The sequence below is a fragment of the Apteryx rowi genome, unplaced genomic scaffold, assembly GCF_003343035.1.
Source record: "Apteryx rowi isolate R43461 unplaced genomic scaffold, aptRow1 scaffold_530, whole genome shotgun sequence".
Classification (NCBI taxonomy): Eukaryota; Metazoa; Chordata; class Aves; order Apterygiformes; family Apterygidae; genus Apteryx; species Apteryx rowi.
In genome coordinates, this window is record NW_020450795.1 from 1,796 (window position 1) to 27,463 (window position 25,668).

Genomic DNA, 25,668 nt, shown 5'->3' on the forward strand with positions numbered 1-25,668 from the left:
TGGCCTTGTGTCAAAGGATCTCAGCCGAATAACAAGGCAGTTGCGGGGCCCGAAACTTCACACCATTTTATCGCCATTCAAATGGAGCCTCGCAGTGAYCACTGCAAACACTTAAAGCGAACAGAACACGCGCAGTTTCTGTTTTGTAACAGATTTGGCCCCTAAATCCAGACGTCTCAGATACTCCCAGTGCAAAAGCACTTGAGAACGAGGGCTTTCCTCCAGACTTCTTGGCTTATCCTTCAGGTAAACTGGGTTTGTCCATGGGCAGTCTGTGTATTTATAACCACCGAGATGCGGTGGTAATAGCTGTTACATCCAATGTTCACAAACACACTGCGATTCAAAGACAGATTTAAAAGCATAATGGGGGGGGGGCACAAAAAAATCTGGGTACATCCAAGCAAAAGGCCACTGACTCGATGATGAATCGAAGCATTAACAAAATGAAACACTGAACAGTGAAAGAAAAAGAGAGGTGCAACGATGCTGTAACATTTTTAATAAGAATAAAGCTCATAATCCAAAATGACACAGGAAGTAGAAGCAGAATGAATACAGAGATTTAATTTTATACCAGCAGAAAAATCACTCAGTTTTGACTGAAGCCATTTTTGCTGCTACAGCTGTAGTATTTGCCTATCAATTTCCATTTTCAAACTTTTCCCACTCATTTTGAACCCAATGAAACAAAACAGAGCAGGTGATTCACTGTTCTTTTGCATATCTTCAACAGCAATAAAGTCAGAAACACACACCTCCAGAAAGGATAGCACACACACAGTCTAGATTTCTTTAATGTTAACAGTGAAGAGCTATAAATGAGTTTAGAAGTTGCTCATATCCATGTTAAGCCCTGCTTCCAACACACTATCGGAGCAGTGTAGAGCAAAGAAGCCACTATGGAAAGAGCAAGACAAAATTTTGGAAGTACTCTGAGCAAGCAGTTTCACAGAAACACCAAGGTGTCCAAAATGCGGCAGCTCTCAGCTGCGGCTCTGGACTCGGAGCTTCTGCAAGTCAACCCTGTAACAGTGGCCGTGAATCGGTCATGAATTCTCCATCCTCATTTCCCATTAAAACCCTCCAAATTTAGCAGGGGTAGCAGCCACCAAAGCTGTATCTGCGGACGTAGCGAGAAGAGTAGGGGTAGCAGAAGCGGGAGCCGTAGCCGTAGCAGTTGCCCGAGCTGTAGAGGCTGCGGTACCCGGCCAGGCCCCCGTAGCCCCGGTAGCCGCAGGGGCTCCCGCAGTCGTAGCTCCGGTAGCCGCAGGGGCTCCCGCAGTCGTAGCTCCGGTAGCTGTACACCGTGCCGTAGTTGCAGGGCGAGTAGCACGCGTTGTCGCACTGGTTCTGGTAGTAGTAAGTCATCTTGTGGCGGTGGAGGGTGCGAGCCTGAAAACACAGCAGCAGGGAAGAAGAAACACATGAGGCAACGGTCCCAATAGCGAGCAAAACTCAAATGAATCCCGAGAGCAAGGAGGGGAGAGCGAGCAAACACGGGCCCGCTGAGCAAAACCCTCCCTGCGTGCCTGCTTGCACAGCCTGATTTTTAATGCCAGGTCTTCGCCCAACTCGCCATCCTGACCAGCCTTGTTGAACTTTCCTGCCTGCCCCCCAACTGCACCTAAGGATCACGACTGGCAATCAGACACCAAATGGTGCCACCTGCACCAGGGGCCCTCAGGGAATTAATGGGGAGTTTCTGCAGAGCAGAACCAAGATAAAACCTCAGGGGGAAAAAGAGGGATTCATGCATAATTAACACAGTTTCAAACACTCAAATATTAATGAAAATACAGGGAGGAAAGAATGTGTCAGGTATAAATAATCCTCATCAAATCACAACCTTAATGTCCAATACATTGATCTACAGCACCTGCCACTTAGCAGATCTCCCACCCCAGGGGTAAAGGGGGGAGTATGAGACAACTTCTCCATTATTCACTAGATTTCATTTAAAAGCTGTTCAGACTTACCCACTTCAGCGCGGAGAACGAGTCAGGAGAAGCGAATGCACGATTCTCGGCAGGCCGCGCTTTTATAGTGTGCTGCGGTGCCGCCCCGTGCGGACACACAGCTCTGCCCCGGGCGGCGGATGCAGCCGCCTGTCCGTCCCCGTGACTCCTCTCAGCCAGGCACCGGTTTTCCCTGGAGTTTCCGATTATTGCTCCGGTGCTGTGACACGCAGGCTACACCCTCCGGGGCTCTTTCATCTCAGAACRATAGAGGGCAATTAAGCCCCGATACCGTCACGCCGACCGAGTTCGCTTGTTCCGCGTGGCAGCAACGCTGAAGAAGGTGCGGAAAGCATGAATTACCAGACATCTCATTTTCGGCGGCCCGGCCTCGCCCTGCATGTTGCCCCACAGCTGGGGTCACTTTATCATGTTKTTTTTTTCTGAAATTGCTGTGAAAGGGGCAGCCTCTCCTTTTTTTAATTTATTTTGTAACTTTATTCGTACCAACCCCTTCCAACAATTCCTGTAGCAAAGGGAAAAAGACCACTTTGATTTTATGCCTACATGCAAGAGGATATCGTTGTGCTGATATCAGCTGAGAATTGGCCTATAAACTTTAAAGCAGAATATATAGCATATATTTTTAGAAGAAACAACCTTTAGAGACTCAATTCTGCAGCTATAAATTACCACATTAATAAAGGACAGAAACAGGACAACGTGGTATACATTTTTAGTAACTATATTACATAACACTGGGGCGTTTTCAAGAATGAAGGAGTAATATTTAAATAATAAAACTCTTTGTACATGTGAATCTTTAATAAGTATTAATGAAGGCTTTGATATTCAAAATTCTGAGAAAGGCACAGAACATCCAACGTGCCTGTTATTATCCTTGCTTTAGATGCAAGTAAACAACAGTGTTTTGAGGTGAAGGTCACCGGGAAGGCCGGGATATTGCTGCTTACCAGGTTGCGTTCCGCTCACAGGGCTCAGCATTATTCACTGTCATTAACGACATTAACTTAAACACCTCAGCAACATTAAAAAGACATCACATTAAATAATATTTAGCATTTGGGGGCCTTCTCAGGAACAGAACAGTTATTACAGAGATATGTTCATGTTTGTTTTATATTGCTCCTTTTTACGAGCTCCCAAATGCATCATTTTGTGATCTAAGCATAAACAATAACTAAGCAGGTATTTTTGGATTCGATGAGATTTGCCTTGCTTGGACGGGCTCTCTAGAAGAATGAGCCTGTAAGTTTATTTCGCGCATGGTGCAAAAAATGGAAATTTCAAATATCAATATCTCTGTTTGAAAAACTTAGATTTATTACTAATTGCTACGTGTCAATCATAAATACAAATGAGTAAGAAATGCAAATAACTTTAAGAGTCTGCCCTAAAAAAGTGATTTTGAAACAAAACTAACCAAAAAAAAAAGACAAGGAAACAAGAAACGGCTTATACGATTACTTCTGCAAAAATTTTGGAAATGTTTCTTCTAAAATCAGGGTGTTTTTTTTTTAATACAAGCTTCACATACTGAAATATTGCCCCTCCCTCCAAAACAGGGATTGTGAGTCTCAGTCAACCCTGTCCTAAATATCCTGCCTTCCCTTTCCTGTTATAACTCAGGTTTCGCCATACTAATTCTACAAATTTAATTGATCCAGGAAGCCTCAACATGAAAGAAAACTGCAATGCAATGTCATGCTTTTGGAAGCCAAGAACTGCCTAATAATCACAAACCAAAAAAACAATTACATCAACTGAAGGAATGACATGCATAAGAAAATTTGGTTTGTGACGAACATGAATTTAAAGCACAGTAGGCTTGGCCAGATAAATATATAAAAGGGACAGAAATTCAGGACTCTCCATTCGCATCTCAGGACTTACATTCTCGCTGAGCTTGGTAAGTCAGACCTACTGCTACGCCTTTACTGCTCTATAGATGCTGTGTTCTTGCTCTATTCCTATACAGATAGTATCCACACATTAGAAGTGGAGGCTGTGATTTCATGGCCACGCAAGCGCAACTCATTTTTATTAAAAATAGGATATTAGAACATCCACATAAGCTTTGAAGATTGTCATGTCTAGCTTTTCACTTAACGTGCTAGAAGCATTTTATCTTCTTATTTTATTATCTACTGAAGCATTCCAGGCTTCTTCATTTAGAGGCAGACAACAGATTACTTTATTTCAGACAAAAATAGCGTATTAAATAGATTACTCACTCATCTGCTCTGACAGTTCTTATGCGTTCAGTTGGCATTTAAGGCACAAACTCACGTCCAAATGAACAAACTCGCTGTTTGCAGCCAGCAGAGCCCTGCTGCCTTCCCCCAGGGCAGCACTTCCTCTCTGATACTGTCTCTCAATGGCAACAGCTGACTGTACTTATTCATTAACTAGTGTCTATTCACTTACGGTCTTCAGAGAAACCTCAGATACTGATACAGGAGAAAACAGTCATATACTCACTGGGAATCTAATCCTACCAATAGCCTAAAATTCTCTCTTAAAATGGACTGCAAATTCCAGGCAGTAGCAGCAAGAAAAGAAACATGAAGTATTATTAAGGAGGAAAAAAAGTGAGAAACACGGATAGGAGTAAGCTGGGCAAGAAGATGAAGGAAAAACAGCCCAGGTATAGCCTAGAAATGAGATGTTAGGTCAGTTCCCGGTTCCCCCTCTCTCCTCTCCCTCTTTCCCGCGCTTATGTGGGTTTGCTAGATCGAGCGAGCTGTGGCTCGGCCTCTCGGGCAGACCTCATCGTCTCCCCCGCCGCTGTGTTTCAGGCTCGCACCCTCCACCGCCACAAGATGACTTACTACTACCAGAACCAGTGCGACAACGCGTGCTACTCGCCCTGCAACTACGGCACGGTGTACAGCTACCGGAGCTACGACTGCGGGAGCCCCTGCGGCTACCGGAGCTACGACTGCGGGAGCCCCTGCGGCTACCGGGGCTACGGGGGCCTGGCCGGGTACCGCGGCCTCTACAGCTCGGGCAACTGCTACGGCTACGGCTCCCGCTTCTGCTACCCCTACTCTTCTCGCTACGTCCGCAGATACAGCTTTGGCGGCTGCTACCCCTGCTAAATCCAGCCCGAATAGCCACTTAGCGACCCTGTAAGAAACCAAAGGCGAAACAGTCATTTATGGCTCCTGTATGAATTTTACCTGTGCTAAGCTCCCATGGCAGCAACCGAAGTCAGGAATGGCTCCGGGTACTTAGCACCTCTGTCAAATCTCTCAGTCTGCAGCTATGTCCAATAACCTGTTTTTATGCCCAACTCTTGCTCTGTAGCCTTTGCTGGCGGTATGTCGTGCACTTCTGATGTACGGTTTTGCAACAGAAGACGGCGACTGGAGAAGCCGATGCATCTCGCTGCGCTGGCTGCGGAGCCTCGCGGTGGGGCCGACAGCTCCACTCGTCGCTCTGCGCCACTGCGGCCCCCAGCGAAGCATCTTCTCTGAAATGTAGTAACTCTTCATCTACAGAGCGTATGAACCTCTGGATACTCTTCCTATTCTGCATTACTACAAAATGTAACTGCTGTATACTGTGCTTCTTATTCTCATTAAAAGATTTAGCATCATCTTACTGTTTTCTGTTATATATTTTTTCTCTTATACTTGATATTACTAATTATTTACCCGAGGTGTGACAAACAGGAGCCACTCATTTTTCAGATCTGCAGTTTTAAGCACCCTGTAAAGTCTGAGGCTACTAAGGACATACATAACAGCTCAATTTCTATCTCCTTCAAGACAGTTCTGAAAATTCACGTTCACCTTAACTCTGCCCCTCTTTCACCAAATACAGCCGAAATGCTGCTTCCTTCCAAAACGTTAGCTTAGAGATGTGTAGATTTAAGAAAATAAAATCAGCATTTGCTGATGACATTCAGCCCAAGTTATGCTACACTTGAGGATCCAAAACGCGTTCAAAACAAGACACAAAATGCCAGACTTCCTAAGTTTTACTGCAGCTCTGAAAAAGGTACGAGAACACAGGGGAGATAGTGTTCATCTCTTCTCAGTGCATGTTAAAGCTTAAATATGGCCATTTCTCCACCAGGGATTACTTGGTGTGGTCCATGTCCCCTGTGCAAGCTGTGAGCTCTGTCCTTCCCATCTCCTCCTGACCCGGCGCCGTGCTGCCCCACCAGCGCTTGCTTTCGGGTGAGCAGCCCGCAGCCCTTGACACGCAGAAGAACTGTTTTACAAGAGAAGAGAAGGCGGCAGATTCCTGCATAAGGCGAGGCTGTGATGGGAAGCAATCGCCCCGTAATTAACAGGAGGGCGCGTGACAGGGAGGGAGAAGAGTTGAAGTAAAAGTGACTGACAGCTTAATGACGAAGGGATGAACCTCCTGGGATGGTTCCCAGGCTGGAGCAACCTGTAGCCATGAGAAGAGATTCCCAATAGGAAACATTATTCCTTCCAATCCACGGGGACTTCACGTCTCCAGTAGACACGCCAACCTGCATGCAGAAAGCGGAAAGTCCGTAACTTCGGCGCAGACGTCTCCCTGATGGATAGACTACAGGGGAAGGGCTGGCTGGAGGGTTTCTTCCCTCATCTTGTAAGTACCAGGTGCAACTGTCCTCCAGGGAGAAGGAAAGTTCATTTGCATTTGCATCCAGATGAAACTGGATCCCAGGAATGAAGCAGAACCTAGACACTAATTCAGCAGGTTATTCAAGAGGTTGGCGGAGAGGATTGGCAAAGAACAGGGAGAAACCTGGAGCAAATGCGCCGATGAGTCCCCGGGGAGCTGCCAAAGAGGCTCCATTTGGGTCCAGCCAGGCAAAACGTTCTCAAAGCAACATCCATCGAGCACTGGTTTGAAAATTCACTATTCTGACTGACGCTAGCACACTAGTTGCTTGTGGTAAATGACTCCAGACAGATTACAACCAACAAAGGCTTTTCATGTTCACCGTGCTGAATCATTATGTTAAATTCTCATCAGATATAACAGTCTAAAATGCAAATCAAGGCAACTCATTTCCCTCAACTGATCGTGATCTACAGACTCAGAATCTGAACGTATTTGATTTTCATTTAAAAGTAGCTATGTCTTATGCATAAGTTTAATTTTTAAGAGAAGTCATCAGTTGATGTAATATATCACATATTCCAGCATAACAAAAAGAAATTGGAAATGGTTTCTCTTTCAGGTAGTATAGTGCATTTTTGTACTAGTTCAAAATGTTCAAGTTCAAATTTTGTTTATGATGTAGAAAATAAAAATATTTGAACTTACACAAAATACCTTTCATGATTTAAAAAAATGATGTTTTTCAGTAATACTGTCAGACATAACATGATATCAGAAAAAATAGGGAAAACTGGATCACCTCTTTAAAAGTGATTTTTTTTATATGTATACACACACACACAAATATACCCTATCTGTATGTATTTACAACTGATGCATTATTATTATATAATCTTATTACTGACATGTTAGAAAATGAAATAACTATGTACTTGACAAAATAAATTTAAATAGACAAACTACAGAAAACAGAAACATCCATCTTGAGAGAATGCCAAAATTTTTCAAGAACTTTTCTAAAAGTTTTTCTTGATATACATTTTTAAAATATATGTTAGTTCTGATATAAACTCTGCTACAGTACAGCTTGAAAAAGCATATACCAAAGGAATAATGTAGGAGAAATCATTTCTTTCATAAACAGGGGGGACAAAAAGTAACTGAAATAGTACAGAGAGGACCCCAAAAAACTGCAATATTTTCATGACTCGGGGCTCTTAAATAAATGTCTTAATATATTTTCCTTGGTGAATTTGACTCCATCTTTTTATATCTACCAAGATTTGTATTTTTCAGTTATAGACTGAATGTTGCTGTGGGTCTTTGGAGTACATTTGGGGCATTTCCGTGCATTGTTTTTGTTTGTAGATGTAGAAGTATGCGCACTGGCGAACGGACACTTCCCAAGGTCAGTTGCTGATTTTCAAGGATCTGTATCAATTTGAGACACCAAAATATTCTATTAATCCTGATCGGTTAGGTAACTTTGAAAGATCTCGTACACATGCGTAACTTTGCAGGACAATTAATGGCCATTTCAGCATTCTTCAACTTTTTATGAGACAGCTGGCGTTCGTAACCCTTCAAAACAGAATACTGCATCACCCAGAGATTCCAATCTTCTTACTTGAGCAAAGAGTAAGAAAACTAAATTTTTTGCACACGTCACAACTTCAATTAATGTAATTAGTTTCCTTAACATCTGGGATCATTAGTCTGTTCTCATCTCCTGATGACAACATGAAGGTTACAGGCTTCTTTCATCTTAAAACTTTATGGGCCATCCTCAGTTCTTATTATCAAATTCAGTTCACTGGAGATACAAGAAGCAACAAGAGAATGACAGATACTAGAGATGAGTGAAAATCAAAATTCATGTATTTGGGAATATCTGAACTTTCGAAACTTGCATGTAGCCTGAATTAGAAGAAAAACAATATTCAGAAATCAACAAATAAGAAATAACTATGACTTTCTGAATGTTTCAAAAAAGGGTTTTTTAAAAGAAATTTGCTTTCAAGTGTTTCATTTGTGCTTTTTTTTGATTTACACATCCCAAGAGTGAACTAAAACATTTAGTGGGAAAATAAGGGGATCTTATTAGAAATTCCACCACACTTTCTTGAAATTACACTCAATCAGTGACACTGTGGTCCCAGTGGTGTTTGCTAGAGGAAAAAAAAGTTGTATACACTTATATCCCTGATGTACATTTAAAAATAAAACCTAGTGCAGCCTCAGTTTCTCAGAGAATAAAAATTTGGACTGCTAAAGTAGCAGAAGATGCAAATAATATTTTGTTCCACTTTTCTTTGCCCCCTACTGTTCCAGTAAAACAGAGTTCTGTATTTGAGAAATGACAAGTAGTTTCTCTTCTTCCTCCAAAATACTTAGTTTACACTTTGAATATTTTGTTTTTAGTCTATTTCACTAAAGAACAACCATGAAATTTATAAAGTCAGCATTTGCTTGCAGAAGGATTATATACACATATGAAAAGGAGAGGCGGCAAATGAATCACACATTCCACATATCAGACAAAAATTCATTCAGAATATCACCAAAGCAAACATTATTAAATTCTGTAACAAGCAACATATTCTGAAGCTAAAAATTGTAAATACTGTTTGACAGCAAATATTCATGTTGTTTTTCAGTCTCATCTAACACAGGTTTCACCAACAAAGCAGAATGCAACACATGAAGTCAAGCGCCTTCTTTTTTTTCTCTCTCAAGAAATAGCTCCTTGTATGACCTTCACTGCAGTGAGCCATTCCTTATTTGCATATTAAATGAGGATAATAACAGGCATTCTGAAAGTGCTGAGTCTCATCAGAATTTATGGTATCAATGCTCTTCCAAAACATTCATTAAAGACTTTTGCAATGTTTGTGTTATTTAAATATTAATAGTTTGTTACCGAAAGATGCCTTAATGCTGTATAACAAACAACACAACGGGGAAAGGAATCCCTGAGCCGAGCTATGTTTCTATTAAAATTAGGGCATTGCAGTCATCATCCTCTTCACATGGTGTTCACTGGCATAGAGATAGATCAGTATCTCGCTGGATAACCAAACCCTAAAAAATCAGAGATGATTTCTCCTTTCCCAGCTTAGAAAAATCCCTTTTGCAGTGTGCAGCTTTCAGCACTTCCTCAGCCTCCTTATTCTGGTGAAGCAAACGGCAAAGCAAGGCGCCTCCGAGGACACCTTACTGCCAACAGTCTCCAGCTGCTCTCCCCAACAAATGCTTCCCACGAGCCAGGAACATGCGGTCGCCCTCCGACCGCCATCCACCTTGTGCTTTACCAGCGCCGCTTTCCCAAAGACCAGGGTTTTCTTGGCTGACACCATAAGGATTCAGGCCTTTCTAGAAGACTGCTCTCCCCCTTTTCTCTATCGCGGTCCCTGCGGCAGACCAACGGGAAGCCCAGGTTCCACCTGCACTATCAGATCCTGCAGTAAGACTTGCCCCAGTCACAGCTATGGTGTCACTGGATACTGATTTGAGCAAGAGTTTCTTAGAATTTCATCCAGAAAAGAGAGAGAAGACAGGAAAAAATGTCCACACAAAACTGAAGTCCTGCTTAGACGCATTGTTCAGATGCTCACTTAATTGATTCTGTGCCTTGATGCATCCCTCTCAAAGTGCATATGTCAAATTATAGACAGTAAAAGAACGTAAAGGAATCAATGGAACGTCTGTCATTAATTGTGACGGAAATGAATCAAAATGCCTGGTAAAAGCCCTAAACACACGTTATACTGCCTCTTCCTACCTCAGGTGTTTGAAGTCACCCCACAACGTGCAGTGTCCATCTACCTTGTAGGGGCACAGCATACAGGCAAAGACCATGGCTTGCGAGCACGACAGGTAGCGTAACTGATATGAGTCCGCATGGCCTTCGCTCTCCTTCCCCGTGGAGCTTTCGGTGAATTACCAGAAACTCATCTGTCTTGGAAAGTTTTAAGATGAAAGAAACTTACAGGGTATAATCACAATGTATTACCAGAGGAATCTGAAAAAATAATTATCCTAAATGTTGAGGAAAACAATTATAGCAATTGGTGACAGGTGATGGACTTCCAAAATGTGTTGTGTGACTAACAGGCAACAGAAGCGCACAGGAATCGCACTAACTTCCGCAGGTCTAAGAAACCGTATATAAGCACTCGCAACTCGCACCTTCTTACACCTCTTCTCTTGGCTTACTCTCCTCGGTGAACTTGGTAAGTTCAAATCCTGTTCTCTAAGAGACTCTTTAACTTAGGAATAAGGCCTTTACATGGATTCTCTGATTCTTAAAAATGGTAGAAATATGTTATCCTGTACATTTATAAGCTGTTTTAGTAATCAAATTGATGGCACTGATGAGTGAACATTGAGACCAAGACATCTGGGCATCACTGGTAATATCTGAAGCCCAGTAAGGAGTTTTATCTTAGCATACTAGAATGAAACAGCTCTACTATATTCCATTTTAAACAACCAAAGAAATTTTCTTAAGTAGCACTCAAGAAATTTGGGTTAATGGACAAAACTGTATATTACATTAATGTAGAAATGCTGGTTTTATAGAACGAAGTTGCAATAATGAATATAGATACTCAGGTCACATTAATTGCTTTAAGCTCTCTGAAGTCACTGGAACAGCTCTGATCTGCAGCAATAGAGGATTTAAGCCTTACTACTTTGCTGTGCAACAGAGTATTTTCCATACCCCTGTTAGAACTGGCACTAACAAGGTATGCGAGCTGCAGTTCCACACCTTTCTATTGGAAAAGGAATAGTTTACATGCTGAAATAAATCTGGACAAGACGACTGACTTTTGCAACACTGAATTTGGCATGTTGGGTTTGAACGTTTCCAAAAACTTTTGAAAATGTTGTGTGGGATTCGGGTCACACATTAGGAGACCTAACTGTGTTATGTCCTGAGCTGCAGTCTAGTTGTCAGGACTGACTAGAGCTCAGCTGCCTGTCTTGGGAGCTTAGACACCAACGCACACAGACATGTATGCTTTGATGTCTAGATTTGGATACAAGAGATTTAGCTTGCAAAGTCCAAATATACAAACTGTTTTATTATACTCACTTTTAAGAGGATAAGTTAAAGAATAGAAACTGAGTCTCAGGGAGGAATCTAATAGGAGGGAACATAAAAATGGGCTGGATAAAATAGAAGCTAAAAGCAGATCCAAACACTGCAGGATTTGCTCAGTATTTCTTTCCAAAACTGCCATAAGCACACCGCCAAGCAGCTGCGGCTATTGCTGCCTGGAAGCTGAGCCTGGCATTAACCCCTTTCCCTGCTGCGTTTCAGGTTCGCACCCTCCACTGCAGCAAGATGACTTGCTACTACCAGAACCAGTGCGACGACGAGTGCTACTCGCCCTGCTACCCGGTGTACACCTACCGCAGCAGCTACGACTGCGGGAGCCCCTGCTGCTACCCGAGCTACGGTTACCGCAGGCTTTACAGCTTGGGTGACTGCTGCAGCTACGGGAGCGCGTGCAGCACCCGCTACTACTACCCCTCCTGCTGCGAATACAGCTACGGGTGCTGCTACCCCTGCTAAACCCCGCAGCAACATCCCCGACGCGAGGGACAACCCAGACCTGGCAAACAAGGACTGATGGATGATCTTAGAGGCAAAGTTTGCAGGAGGGCTGAGCCCCTGTGACAGCAACGGAAGTTACTGAGAACTCGGAGCTTAGCTCCTCTCTAAAATTTGCCTTTTTACTGTTCTTTCCATCTTCTTCCTGCATTTCTCAGCTAGGAACTCTCTCTTGATTTTCTCCCACATTAAAAGCCCTTTACCTTCCTTCAGTAGTGTGAAGGAGGAAAAAAATATTTTGCAATTCATTTACAGCTTCTTCTGATTGCCACCGTGGTGTTAAAGGACTTCTGCATCAACAAAAATTAGCTCTTGTGTCATCTGCCTTTTCAATAAGGACTTCCAGTAAAGTGCTGTAGTACTGCGTGATGGAGAAGCCTTACAGCTGTGGCTCCTTTGATCTGGATTTATAAGTACCTAAAGAATTAGGAACACAGCTTCAACAAAAAAATGGATGTTTTCTATGGCATAGTGTAATGACTCATCTACTGTCACTCTTTTCAGTGTCTCGAAAATCTAACCTTTTTGTATCTGTGCAAACTCCTTTTCTCACTGCATTAAAATATTTCTGCATGAAAAAATTGGATTTCCAGTACTCTTTTCTTCCATACCTAGCTTAACTGCAGGGACTTTGTCCCTAATGCCAGCAGAGCACTTCATACCCCTTCGCATTCAAGCAGCTAGCCCTCTTCAACCAGGACTGACAGAATCTGACACTGCTCCAGGAAGACAGTAAAAATACTCATCTACCCCTCAGAAATTAGAGAAGCGCCACAATTTCTCCCCTTCCTTCATTCCAACTTCATTTAAATGAAACTATTTCAGATTTAAAGTTATATTTTAGCATAACAAGGCTGTGACCCTCTTTATAAAAATGTTTTTCAATGGCAAAGAGTTTTTCCCAGACCTCTATATGACTAAAGTATAAAAACAAATGTTCAAGAAATACTGTCTCACTCCTGGAAACCAAATTCAAAAGTTCATGTTCTAGAATTACAATTTCCTAGAACATTCCCATCTAACAGACAAAATTACATTATAGCTGATGTCATCTTTAGCAGCTGGTGGAACTAAATTTAAAAAAAATGCCTATATTAAATGTAATGGCAAAAAATGTCAGGAAAGAAATGGTGGCTTTCACTATATTGATGTTGGCCTTGAAAACCTAAAACACTGGCTTCATCTTCCACAACTGGGTAGGCCAAATCCATTTCTCAGGGTGTGATTACAAATAATAATTCACCACAGGTAGCCACTAAATCCAACAACTAAAAATCAGAAACTGAGAGTAGAAAGTGGAAGAAAGAAAGAGAAAAATACAGTAAGTTTAAGAAAGGCAGCTAGTAACAGAAAACAAGACACATGAAATAGCACTTGATCTCCCCAGGACGCTGTGGCAGCCCTCGTCTGCCAGCTGCTGCCGGCCAGGGAAGCGGTGAGGAAGACCCATCGCCTTCCTCCCCACGCAGCCACAGCCTCTCGGTTTGATTCAACTCTCTGCTCATAAATTTCCATGAGATGGACACGAAATGAATGACATTTCCTCAGAGATGCTACCACTGGTTATCCATTCCTTCTGTCAATGTGTTTATATTGCAAAGGGCAAATTCCTCCTACTTCTTCTCCACTGAGGAACCCCAAGTATATGAACATTAACTTATTCAAAATTAGAGACCTGATTACTGATAGATACATGCATTTGCAATTACCTACAACCTCTTCAATATCAAATCACAACCCCTGAGAGGTCATGTCCCAACAGTCTCACTACATTAGCCTAGCAGCAGCACTGAAGTATTTTATACGAACCATTTATTTGGGATATACAAAAGTGAGGGCCCAGAGTTCTGAAAAAATGAATAGCCAAAGACGCAGCTGAAGTTTCTTGCAGCTGCAAATGTCCATATATCTCAGTTTGGGGGGGGGGGGGGGGAGTCTCTACAGAATAATGAGCAAAATCCTGGCATGCATCAAGTTAAGAACAGCTTTTAGTCACACAGTCTGTGTGATGCTGTTGATTTCAAGATATTTTAAAAAATGGAAGAGAAAAAAAAAACAGAAATACAGTATAGGTGCAGCATAACTTTTAATAAGAGTGAAACACAAATACACAAAGCCCAAAGGCATACAGAAGAGAAAGACTACATTCCCAAAGACACTTTAAACCCTGCCTGCATCATTCATTCAGGGCTGATATGTTTTGTACATCATCTGCAACAAACATAAAAGCCAGAAACTCTAGCAGCACTTCTGGAACGTTTACAAAGAACTGCAGTGTTGGGGGAAAGCAAGCTTTTGATTTTAGCAGTGGGTCAAGAGGAGAAGACAAGAGAGCAAACAGATTTAAAGCAGAAGCAGCTTTTCTACAACACAGAGCATTCGAAGCTCCCGTGGACGAGCTGCTGTCGCAGGGGCTCTGTGCGCCGGGAAATGCTGCTGCTAAGCGTAGCTGTCAATCCGCGCCTGCCAGGTCGGGGTCGTTCCTCGTGCCGGGGATGTTCCCGCTGGGCTTAGCAGGGGTAGCAGCTCCCATAGGAGTATCTCTGGCCATATCGCGAAGAGAAGGGGTAGCCGTACCGGCCGCTGTACAAGCCTCCGTAGCCGCAGCTGTCGCCGTAGCCGTAGAAGCCCCTAGAGCCGCCATACAGGCCCCCAGAGCCGTAGCAGTCCCCAGAGCCATAAAAGCCCCGGTGACTGTACAGGCCCCCAAAGCCGTACCGGTCCCCAAAGCCATACAGGCCCCGGGAGCTCTGGAGACCCCCAAAGCCCCGGTAGCCGCAGGGGCTCCCGATGTCATAGCCCCGGTAGCCGTACAGGCTCCCGTAACTGCCGGGATAGTAGCAGTCATCCTCACACTGGCCTTGGAAGAAAGTCATCTTTCTGCAATGGAGGTAAACCTGAAACACAGCAGCAGGGAGGAAGACAAAAGTAATTCCAGTGGAGGTAACAGTGTCAAGTATTTTTTTTTTTTACTGGCCCTGTGGGACTGAGGAAGGAAGAGAAATTATGACCAAACTCCTCAGCTCTTTATTACATTTGTTATCCCTTTTCCCCTTTCTTATCATCTTCTACTATCCATCATTAGTTTTCTTATTTACCCGCTCTCTTTAACCAATTTCATTCCATTTCTCTCTTACTGAGATTCGTGAAAGCGCTACAGAATTTACCTGTCACAGATTGAAATTTCCTTGCTGCTGTTTCAGAATTTTTCTTAGGGAATATGGTAAAGACTTAATAATCCGAAATTTCTTTTAGGATATCAGATGTGCATGAAAGCCAGTAAGCACCAATTCACTAGATTAGTAATCTGATCACTATATCGCAGGCTCCACATTTCCAAATCCTGTGCATCTTCAAGAAAGTTAAAAGTATATAGTGTTTGTCACGATACTGCACTAGAGCTCTTGGATCCACTATTGCCAGTCTCACTTCACTAACTTGCACTGATTTTGGACCTGCATCTAGAAATGCTAACTGCACACATCAAAACCCACAAATCCTTAGCATGTGTGAGAACGTCAGTCCATCTGATCTACTCTCCCGTCAAACAGACCTGAAGACCTCCAAAACAAAATACAAGGATTGTGGAAGAACCCATTAAGGAACACGGTGGGGAAATCCCTCTGTAGCTCTGCTAAAGGCAGTTCTGCAAACCTGTCTAATGGCCGATGATCCTTAACTGGGAACCAGATATCCCAAGTACCAAAGTGATCACGAAAGTTTCAGCCCCAACTTTCATCTCCCCATTTCTGCAACTGAAGAAGGACAGACACGAGGTAGAGAGGAACCTTAAAATTGTGAAGAGTTGCAACCCTAACAAATCATTAAACCAAAATTTCTAATCCTTATGAAGAGACTGAATTGAAAGAAGACTTACCTGGTTCACCGGGAGGAGGAGAAGTAAGAGAGCTGATGGAGGAACTTGGAGCTCTGAGCCCTTTTTATATCATTTCTTTGCCTGCCTGGCTTAGATAAGACGCCCTATGTACTCACAGGGTTTGTAGCCTTATTGGTTGGAAAACAAATTTGCTTGTACACGTCATATCTTCAATTAATATAATTTTCTTCATTGTTTGGGATTATTAGTGTGTTCTCAGCCTCCCATATGTCACAAACATTACAGGTTTCTTTCATCTTAAAATTTTCTGGGCCAACTGCATTCCTGATATCATTTTATTGTTTCACTTGCAAACCTAAAGTTTATTTTAGGTACAACTTAAAGGCATTTCTAAGTTCCCAAAGCCATTGGAAGGAGAGACGTTTTCAGTAAAAAAATCAAATCTCCTCACACTTTTGAAAATATCCACAGTGCATTAGAGTTTGTGATGAACAATGTTACAGGCTTCCTATCTAAAAGAAATGTAGACATATGTTTAGGAATTTTAGGTTAAGTTCATAAGCAACTTCAGCAAACAGGACCAGCATGAACTACAAATAAACTTAAGTCACACTGCTGTGAGCAGAAGGAATGTTTTCAACAAAAATATAACTACAGCATCGTTTGCACTTTAATTCATTAGAGGATCTGGCCATGAGCTCAGCAGAATACAGCAGAGAAAACAAGTATGAACTTGGTCCTGAAAATACTAAACGATAAGGTTTTGGGGAGGTGTGCCAAATTCTGTTTTCCATGGCACCATGTTAGTATTTTCTTAGCAAAAAATCAACCTCATGTATCAAATTTGGTACGACAGTCAGGACTACTGGAGTTTACTACAGAACTCCTTGTATGACCTTCACCTAATTTCCAGCATTAATTTGAATATAAAATAGGGATAATAATGAGCAAGCAGGATGTTAAGGCTTCCTCAGAATTTTGAATACCAAAGCACTTCATAAACACCCATTAATGTTTTCAATTTGCAAAGTGTTTCAATATTTAAATATTAATAGTTTGTCACCAAAAGACACCCCCAGACTTAATAATATGGTCACTTAAAATACACATCAAGGTCTCTCGTTTCTAAGTCCCATTAGGTGGTGCGTTATATGTTTATGAAAGTCAAAATCAAAAAAAACCCCTCCTTTAAAGTAAGAGAAGTGTTTGGGGACATTCTTATGGCAGCTGAAAAATTTCTTCAAAATCAGCGTCACAGAACCTGAAACAAAACTGAACAAAGCTGCTGTCAAGAGCTTCCCACCAATGTCGCTGGGCGCTGAATACAGGTCATGATAATGCCAAGTAGAAGTCCCACCACCAAACATCTCAAAACAAAAAAAATACATACTACCTCTCTCCCCTGTGCATTGCACCACAGATGCAAAAACCAAGTGGATGCGGTACAAACAAGCAGATTGCACAACCCATAATGGTCTAAACATCTCCCAGAATTATTCCCATCTACCCAACTACAAAGAATTCCCTGCAATTTTACTAAAAATGTGCTGAGCCCATTTTTTCTTATTTTAAGATGAAAGAAATTATAAAGGTATTACATATGTGTCATAACACCAAACTTTGAAAATATGAAAATCACTGACTCCAATTACATCATTTGAAGGAATAATATATGCAACAAGATACATTGTATAACTAACACCTAAATTTAAGAACGTATATATACGCACCTACAACTCAGAAATTTTATTCAGCCCTCCTGAGTTCTTGAGTTACTCTCCTCGGTGAACCGGGTAAGTCCCTATTGACTCTATTCTGCTCTCTGATATATATTTATTTGTTTGTATATATGTCTGCATGCTTGGGTCTGTGTGTGTGTATATATATATATAAAATTCATTGGTGTGCGCATATACGTGACATTTATAAAACATATATACGTACACCAACATATGGATATTCTGTAAAGAAATTTTTGTCATTTTGGAGCTAATCCCAAACACAAAATGCTCTGCAACGTTAAGGAATTACTTCACTGTAACTTCATTGCTTTTACTGTCCTTATTTAACGGCACACATTAAAGAATTGAAAAATTCAAGGTTACAGCCAGAATTTTTAAGTTGTAAGTGATGTTCTATTCCAGACTATTTTCATGAGGAAGCAGGCATTCAAATGCCTAGATTAAAAATGTTTATGAAATATTTATTACTCTAAGTAAACATCCCAGAAGGAAATTCCTCCAATACATTACATTCTATGAGTTTATCCCACGTTGAGGGGCACGCGGCAGTACTAGAGACAGGGTGATGGATGTGACAGGCTGCCGCTCTCACCTAAGTATCTGCAGCTGAACTTGCATGTTTTTCTTTAGTTTTTTCAAATATTTCTAACTTCTGAGCTAGGAAAGTTCAGTTTCCAGTTGATAAAGAAGTAAATTTTCTAGGTATTATCAGCAACTATTCAAAAAAGTTTTAAAACCCAGGTGCCACAGTTCGATGAGTGGCAAAACCCATTTGCGTGCTGAGATAAAATCAAATGGGAGTAATAACCTTTCCTGGCACAATACAAAACCACTCTGTGCTATGCTCTGTTTATTACCAATAGCATTTTTTAAATAAAATCCAAAAGTATTAAAAAAAAAAGTTGTTTGGGATGCAGGAGATAAAGTAAATAGACAAGGTGGCTAAGACGGCGAGAAAGGCATATAGGAGGAACAAGGTCAGCAGCGGCACGTCTCCTCCGCTCCRTCCGAGCCTCGAACGTCCCCCTCTGCAGCGGGCTGGCCCAGCAGCTCACCCCGTTCCCCGGTGTGTGTTTCAGGTTTACCTGCGTCACAGCAAGATGGCTTTCCCCAGAGACCTGTACGATGATGTGTACTACTCACCACGTGGCTTCGGGGACCTGCTGTACAGTTTTGGGGGCCTGAGGGGCAACCAGGACCTGTACCGACTGGGGAGCCCATACAGCTGCTACCAGGACCTGTACCGATTCGGGAGCCCATACAGCGGCTACCAGGACCTGTACCGATTCGGGAGCCCATACGGCTACAGAAGTTTTGGGAACCTGTATGGGAATAGAAGCCAGTCTGGTTACGGGGACTATTATGGGTATGGGGACCTGCAAAGTTATGGGTACAGCTTCCCCTTCTCTTCCCGTTTTGGCAACAGATACAGCTATGGAAACTTCTATCCATACTGAACCAGCAGATATAGCGACTGAGAAATGAAAGGCAGGACACAGATTCACGGCTAGGTTTACGGAACTGAGAAATGCTGAGCACCCAGGACTCCGGCTGGTTCAGTGGGACCTGTGGGTGCTTGGCTGTGTAAGACGACCCCCCATGTAACCCCCTCTAATACCTCTTAAGTGTTCCTTCTTTTATTCCAAAGGGCAACTTGAATTACAGCAAGTACCAAGGCATCTTCACAGCATGCTTATGGGGTAAAGCAAGACTTTCAGGAGTGTGTAAAATGCATTTTAAACTAATTCACAACCACTTTGTATTACCAGAGTAGTAAGAATGGTCTTATGTCAATGAGTATCAGATGTGCTTTCAACAGTTGCCATGAATAAAGTCCCCTTTGCCTAGTTATAAACTTCACCAAAGACAACACGTATTGGAGAAGCTCCTGTTACATGTGCCATGCTGTGCCTCATCTGACAGCGAACAGGATTTACAAGCAACTCAGTGAACAAGAAACATGTCTGGACTGTCAAACTCCACAGTTTCTGTGAGGAGAGAGCATCGCCTGGCATCAAACACACTCTACTTGCTGAAGGCCCTTTTGTAAAGCTGGAAACACACTCTCTCTGTAACTGCTTGTTCTGTTTCTCATTTCCATTAAAAAGATTCTGCATAGTATCAGCCATCCAGTCTTGTCTTTGCTTATATGCCACTGTAAATAGACCAGCAGTAGTCCCACTGTAACCAACCATATGGTTAAGAAGGTAGTCTAAACTCCAGATGCTAGAGAGCACCTTCGGCTGAAGCGCTCCAGCCCCTAATCACTTCCTGAAGCAGGAAGAATAAGTTCTACCTTATTCTAATTAACACATGACGCTGTTTTTAAGCAATACTTCTACAGAAAAGGGGATGAGCTGCCTGCCTGCATTACCAGCCCGGAGCAAGCAGCGTTCCATGCTTGAAAAATAACTTTCAAAAGCAAGAGATTATTGAGCAGAAGCTAAGATCTGGTGGTCTGTCAAGGAAAGACAGCAAYGCTGCTCAAGGTTACAGAAAGATACCTGAGAGAAAAAACCAAAGGCAAACAAGCCATGACCCTCAGCTGGAGAGACCATCTCCTTTCCAAACTGAACAGCCAGGTTATTCAGGCAGTTCCTGTCAGCCTGTGCCATGTTACTTTGGGGAGATTGAGCAGCCTAGATTTAGATTTACAATATTAAAGATTATAATCTCGCACAAAACAAGGTGGTTCAACAAGCATAGCCTAGGCATAACTGCACTGATCCCATGCAAACCCAGTTATACATCAAAGACATCCCCAGGAGTCAAAAAATCTTGTTGCAGGAGAAGCGTCTGTGGGGGGTACCACTGGGCTGATTTGTGTGAGCACTGCAGTGACAGCTCAACATGGCAAGAATGACGAACTCTGCTAGACCAAGGACTGAGATGTTGGGTTTGCTCCCCACAGATCTATCTGGCTGCTTCAGAAGCATGTTTACGCACACCACGCAGCTCAAAGCTTTTCCAAGCGGCAACAACAGCCCCCACACCCCATGTGTGAGGTGTCAGAAATCATTGGCCTGTCACGTCCATCTGTCTGCGCATCATCTGATGCATTGGCATGGAGTAGAGCAGAAGAGGAGCAGCTCTGCAAATGGACACCAATCTGTTGCGATGCACCACATCCCAGCTAGCTACCAGCTCCTAACTGGGACTGGTGTGAGCATTTCTCAGCTGGCAGAGCAAAGCTGAGGAAAGGGTTGAGAAAATAACTGGTGGAACAGTTCCTCTCCGTGTCCCAGTTTGAACAAGTCAAATCAGGACACTTTCGGAAGAGGGGAAGGGTAGCAACCTCCACCCAAGCCTCCTAGCAGGGCATGTCAGCAGCACATCCGCACAACCCTTTGAAACCGGCAATGCTATTAACACCTATTTTATAATCCTTCTGCTAGCTGCTGTCAGCAGCAAAAAGGGCTGGGTTCCCCAAGGAAAACATTAGGAAATGTCTCCCACCTTAGTAAATTAAGCTCATCTCCTTTGGACACCCTCTGGCACAGGCAGCTTTTCCCACCTGCATGTATGATGCAGAAGGGCTAAGTGCACACAGATGTACACAGGACAGTAGCACAGGATAAAATATGCAAAAGCCAAAGATTTGGGCGAAAGTCTCAGCCCCCCAGGGTCCTTCAGCCACACCTTAACATCAGGCCCCTCTTCACATTTGCTAGCGCAGCAGTATTTCTTCAAGTATTATCTGTTCCTTTCCTTTGCCGCGTCCCATTCAGTTCATTGCCAGAGGCACCGTCACTTCTAATGGTGGGTGCAATTACCGCCCAGATGCCTGAGGAACACGGCCCAGGGCCACAAGCTGTAATTGCCCTGGCAAGCCAAGCATTCCCAGGCCTGTCGCCAGGCCACCTTGCCTCCACCTCGCTGCCTCGGCACCACCTTGCTCCACCTTTTGCTTTGAAGATTCCTTCTCTCTAGTCATGTCTCAAGATGACTCTGGTGCTGCGCATGGCTCTGGGGGTGTCCGGGTGCACCTCACTGCTTCCTCTCAGCTCAACAGCTTCAGCACTCCCTCATCCTCCTCCTGCTTCCCARGACCCAGAGCACACAAGGATCTCCCCCCCTGCCAGGACAGCCTCACACAAGCTTCAGAGCCCAGACATCGCATAGGTCTGGAAACTCATTTCTCATCCTGGAAGTACTTTGAGCTCTCCTCCTTTAGTTATCAAACAGGGACTGAAGCATTTTTATTATCCATCCATTCAGAACATGTGCAGGTTCCAGAAATCCCAAATCACCAACAAATTGGGATCCAGACCATCCCCTGCCACTCTGAGCATCGGTCAATAGCACTGCTGCTCATTCCCCATGGACCTGGCCCAAGGTYCTGTTCACAATAGTATGTGAATAGCAATTTCCCTGTTTTATAGGGTTTTATGCCCTAAGGCTTAGAAAAAAAATGATTAGAGAGACTTCATGCCTGCCCATGAGGTATCATAATAGAAGTCAGATGGGTTATTTAATTAACAGAAAACTAACTCCTGTAATTTTATTCAAACTTCTGAATGCCAGTTTGAAGCAGGATGTATTTACCACACACATGTGGGAAATTACCAGTTTAAACACACCTCGTGAACAACCCAATGAGGCATGCTGCAGGACATGCTTCCAGCACAAAGATTCACTGCAACAGTGAGAATTATTTTTAAACATGTAAACTCATCCCAAATGAGAGATTGGACCCCTGCCTACTGTACCAGTTGCAGAGCTGGAGTGAAACACTTTTTTGAATGATTTCTTAAAGAGTATAACATTCCAAAAGAACCTTTTAAAGGAAAGAAAAGTGGCCCATGGTCTAATGATAGGAATATGGGCTTTATGGGAAGCAATAAGGCAAATAAGTACTCCAAAATTCAGCCTTTTTAGGTGAAAAATATTCTAATCCCATAATGCAATAATGGGACATTTTAACATCTTTTTAGTGTTTGAAATGTGCTTCTATCTTAAAAAGATGCTATCTTCTTAATAAGAGGTAATATCTCTAGTCCTCTGAAAGCCTCAGAGCCCCTCACACGAACATCTTTTTCTATATACAAATGCCTAAAAGGCACATTACCAGTATGGTTCCATAGAAAATCACTGGCAAAACTTCCAGTTCTACTGGCACYTGGTGTTTTGTGGTAACTACAAGTCTCAACTTATGACACTGAAAGAGCAACCTTAGAGCTCTCACTAATAAACTTTATTTGATTTCCAAGTATGCCATTAGCATAACAATAATAAAGATTCCTTCATCTGGTTTTTGAGGTTTAGGGGATTCCTCTTTTGGATGGAAGGATTCATGTGGTTGGTGAGAATCTGGTTTAATCATCCTCTCATCTAAGGCTCACCAACAGTCAATTACACRCCATTACAATATATGTTCATTTTGTTTTCCTTATGTACAAGAATAATAATTTTCAAGGAGTGACTGGTATGAAATAATCCAGAACTGCCACAGTATTTTGCAGTACTCAAGTACAGTATTTCTGTAGCAAACTATTAATAGTTATGTAACATTTCAAACACATGCAGCAGCACTGACAGCTGGTGAAGGGTTTATGATATGCATTTCTGAAGAAATTCAAAACTCCAGATGAACRCCATTATTCATTTCTGCCATGCGTATAAAGAATGTTTCATTGTATTAAAACACTGAGTGGAACAATAAAGCTAGAAATTGAACTTTTACACTTTGAAAAATAGCCAGGACACAACACTTTGCTTCACTTGCTTTTCAGTAATACCAACTCTTCACCAACATCTGCATTGACACATTTTAACACCATCTAGACAGAGAGGTTAACCCTGAGGGTACCAGGTAATGAAGACACTTGCTATGCCAAGATAGCCAATATTGAGGAAAGAGCTCCATGGAGCTGAAAAGGACTGGGAACAAGATATGCAAAGATGTGGGCAGCAGCTTAAGTAAGGGACAGCTACAATATATAAGCTGCCGGGGCAGGGAGGTGCATGAACAACTCCTTGCCATATCTCTCCAAAGATCATTCTCCTGAAGCAGACTGATAGGATCAGCTCGGTGCAACAGGACAAAAGTACCTGGAATAGGAGGAACACGGACATGCACACACACAGAGGCCAATAACATGCTGCAAGGTCCTGTTTAATGAGAAAGCAGATCATACAGGGGCAGAATTATATGGTACAGATTTACAAATGGGCTGCAACCTGCGATTTGATTAAGTGATTCATATAATAGCTGATGTTGTTTCCCTATTGCAACTCAGTGTTGACACACAGCCCTGACCACAGTGAGAAATGCACAGCACAGAACACCGCATGGTCTCGTTGTCTCTAAGACTTCCTTTACACCTTGTTAGCCACAGAAAGAGCCTACAACGGAATGTACAATGGATGTCTCAACTTGATCCTTTTACATTGCCGTGATATCTAGAAGCCTCCAAGGAATTACAAATTTAGTCCGTAGCATTAAGAACAGAGTACTTAGAAAGATGGGAAGGCATTAGAAAAAAATCAGAAAGGCTAATATGGGAAGAACGTAAATGGATTTTTTTCCAGAAGTTGTACACATTTTCAGATCTATTTCACCATGGCAGTTCTGCATGCTCAGCCCTTCTACATGCTGTGCCCTGCATCTCAGCCACATATCCACATCCTGTTTTCCATTTCCTGGACATTCCTCTTTCGGTGACTCCTCTCACTAGATTTAGCACGGTCTACAGCTTCCAACCGGGTATCCTCGTCCCCATTGGGCACCACCATGAACATGTGAGCCCCCAGGAACACCGGCACCACCAGAGCCACTTCCAACTTCAGGGGCTCCCGTAGATCCCACAACGCTCTGCTGCGGGAAGGTGCTGATAATCGGTCCAGGGAATGTCACAACCACTGGTGGCGGGTAGATCACCACCTTGGAGTCAGGACACTGCTGAACGCAGGGCTCATTGTGGCTGTCAGCAAGAGGCTGCGGCGCACCTACCCCACACGGGGAGGCAGAGCCAGCAGTGCATGGACTTAAGGAGCAGGCCATCTTTCAGGGATGGTTAATCTGAAGCACAAGGGAATAGAATAAAAATAAGGCAAATTCTTACAAGTTTAAGGATCAAACACTATAATAAAAGTCCACAGACAGGCTAGAGGGAAAGAATTTTCAGATTCAGATTCTTAGAAAGCTATACCTATACATCTTGTATCAAACAGTAACATCTGGAAGTGAGTCTTCATGAAGAAGTAATGGGAGCTCAGACATTTTCAAAAGACCCGGTCAACTTCTGAGGCCAGCATTTACCAAAGACAACAGCTAAATCCCAACAAAACATTAATTTACACCAAGAAAACTTTAGATTGCTATGGCGTTACACAGTATTTGCACAGAATTCACCCTAATTTAACACCATCAACACATGCATTGTTAGAAAGAGGAATTCAGATCAAACTTACCTAATTCACAAAAGAAATAAGACAAGAGAAATGATCAGGCAAGAGCCGATGCTGAGTTTTTATACCTTTTCTTAAGGCTACCTAAAGCGTGATTCACCTATATGCATAAGGTCCTAATCAGTTACTAAACACATTTCTTTAAGGCTTAGCTTTGGTAATGCATGTCAATTGTTTTTAATAAATCGCTTTGTAATTATTGGTTTGTCCTCCCCCCGCATGACTTGTATTTTATTGTCTCCCAGTCTCTGTTATTTCAAAGCTTTATAGAGGGGATAGTTTACCTTTACACGCCGAAGGAAGACATGTTTACATGGATCATGCTTGAAGGCTCCCCTGTGAATGGACCTGCGCATGCTGTAAACAGGCATTTACTTGGAAGAAAATGCACTTAACTCAGCCCAGGAAGAGTTGCAAAAGTGAGGGATATTCTGTGTTCCTGGTCTAGAGGCAGCCTGTTCTGTGATGAAATCAGTCAGGCTAACACAAAGTCTGCTCAAAGCTATTGCA

At 42.7% G+C, this 25,668-nt stretch overlaps 2 protein-coding genes across 2 annotated transcripts; both read right to left on the reverse strand.

The window, feature by feature from the left end:
- Positions 1-14,678: 14,678 nt before the first annotated feature.
- Positions 14,679-15,766, reverse strand: LOC112973238 (scale keratin-like). The gene is made up of 2 exons (XM_026080892.1): positions 15,722-15,766; positions 14,679-15,065 (listed from the first exon to the last, which is right to left on the reverse strand). The coding sequence occupies exons 1-2, from the start codon at positions 15,764-15,766 to the stop codon at positions 14,679-14,681; spliced, it is 432 nt and encodes a 143-aa protein (XP_025936677.1).
- Positions 15,767-24,427: 8,661 nt separating this feature from the next.
- On the reverse strand, positions 24,428-24,751 carry LOC112973233 (feather keratin B-4-like). Its single transcript, XM_026080881.1, has one exon. The coding sequence runs from the start codon at positions 24,749-24,751 to the stop codon at positions 24,428-24,430; it is 324 nt and encodes a 107-aa protein (XP_025936666.1).
- Between the last annotated feature and the right edge of the window lie 917 nt (positions 24,752-25,668).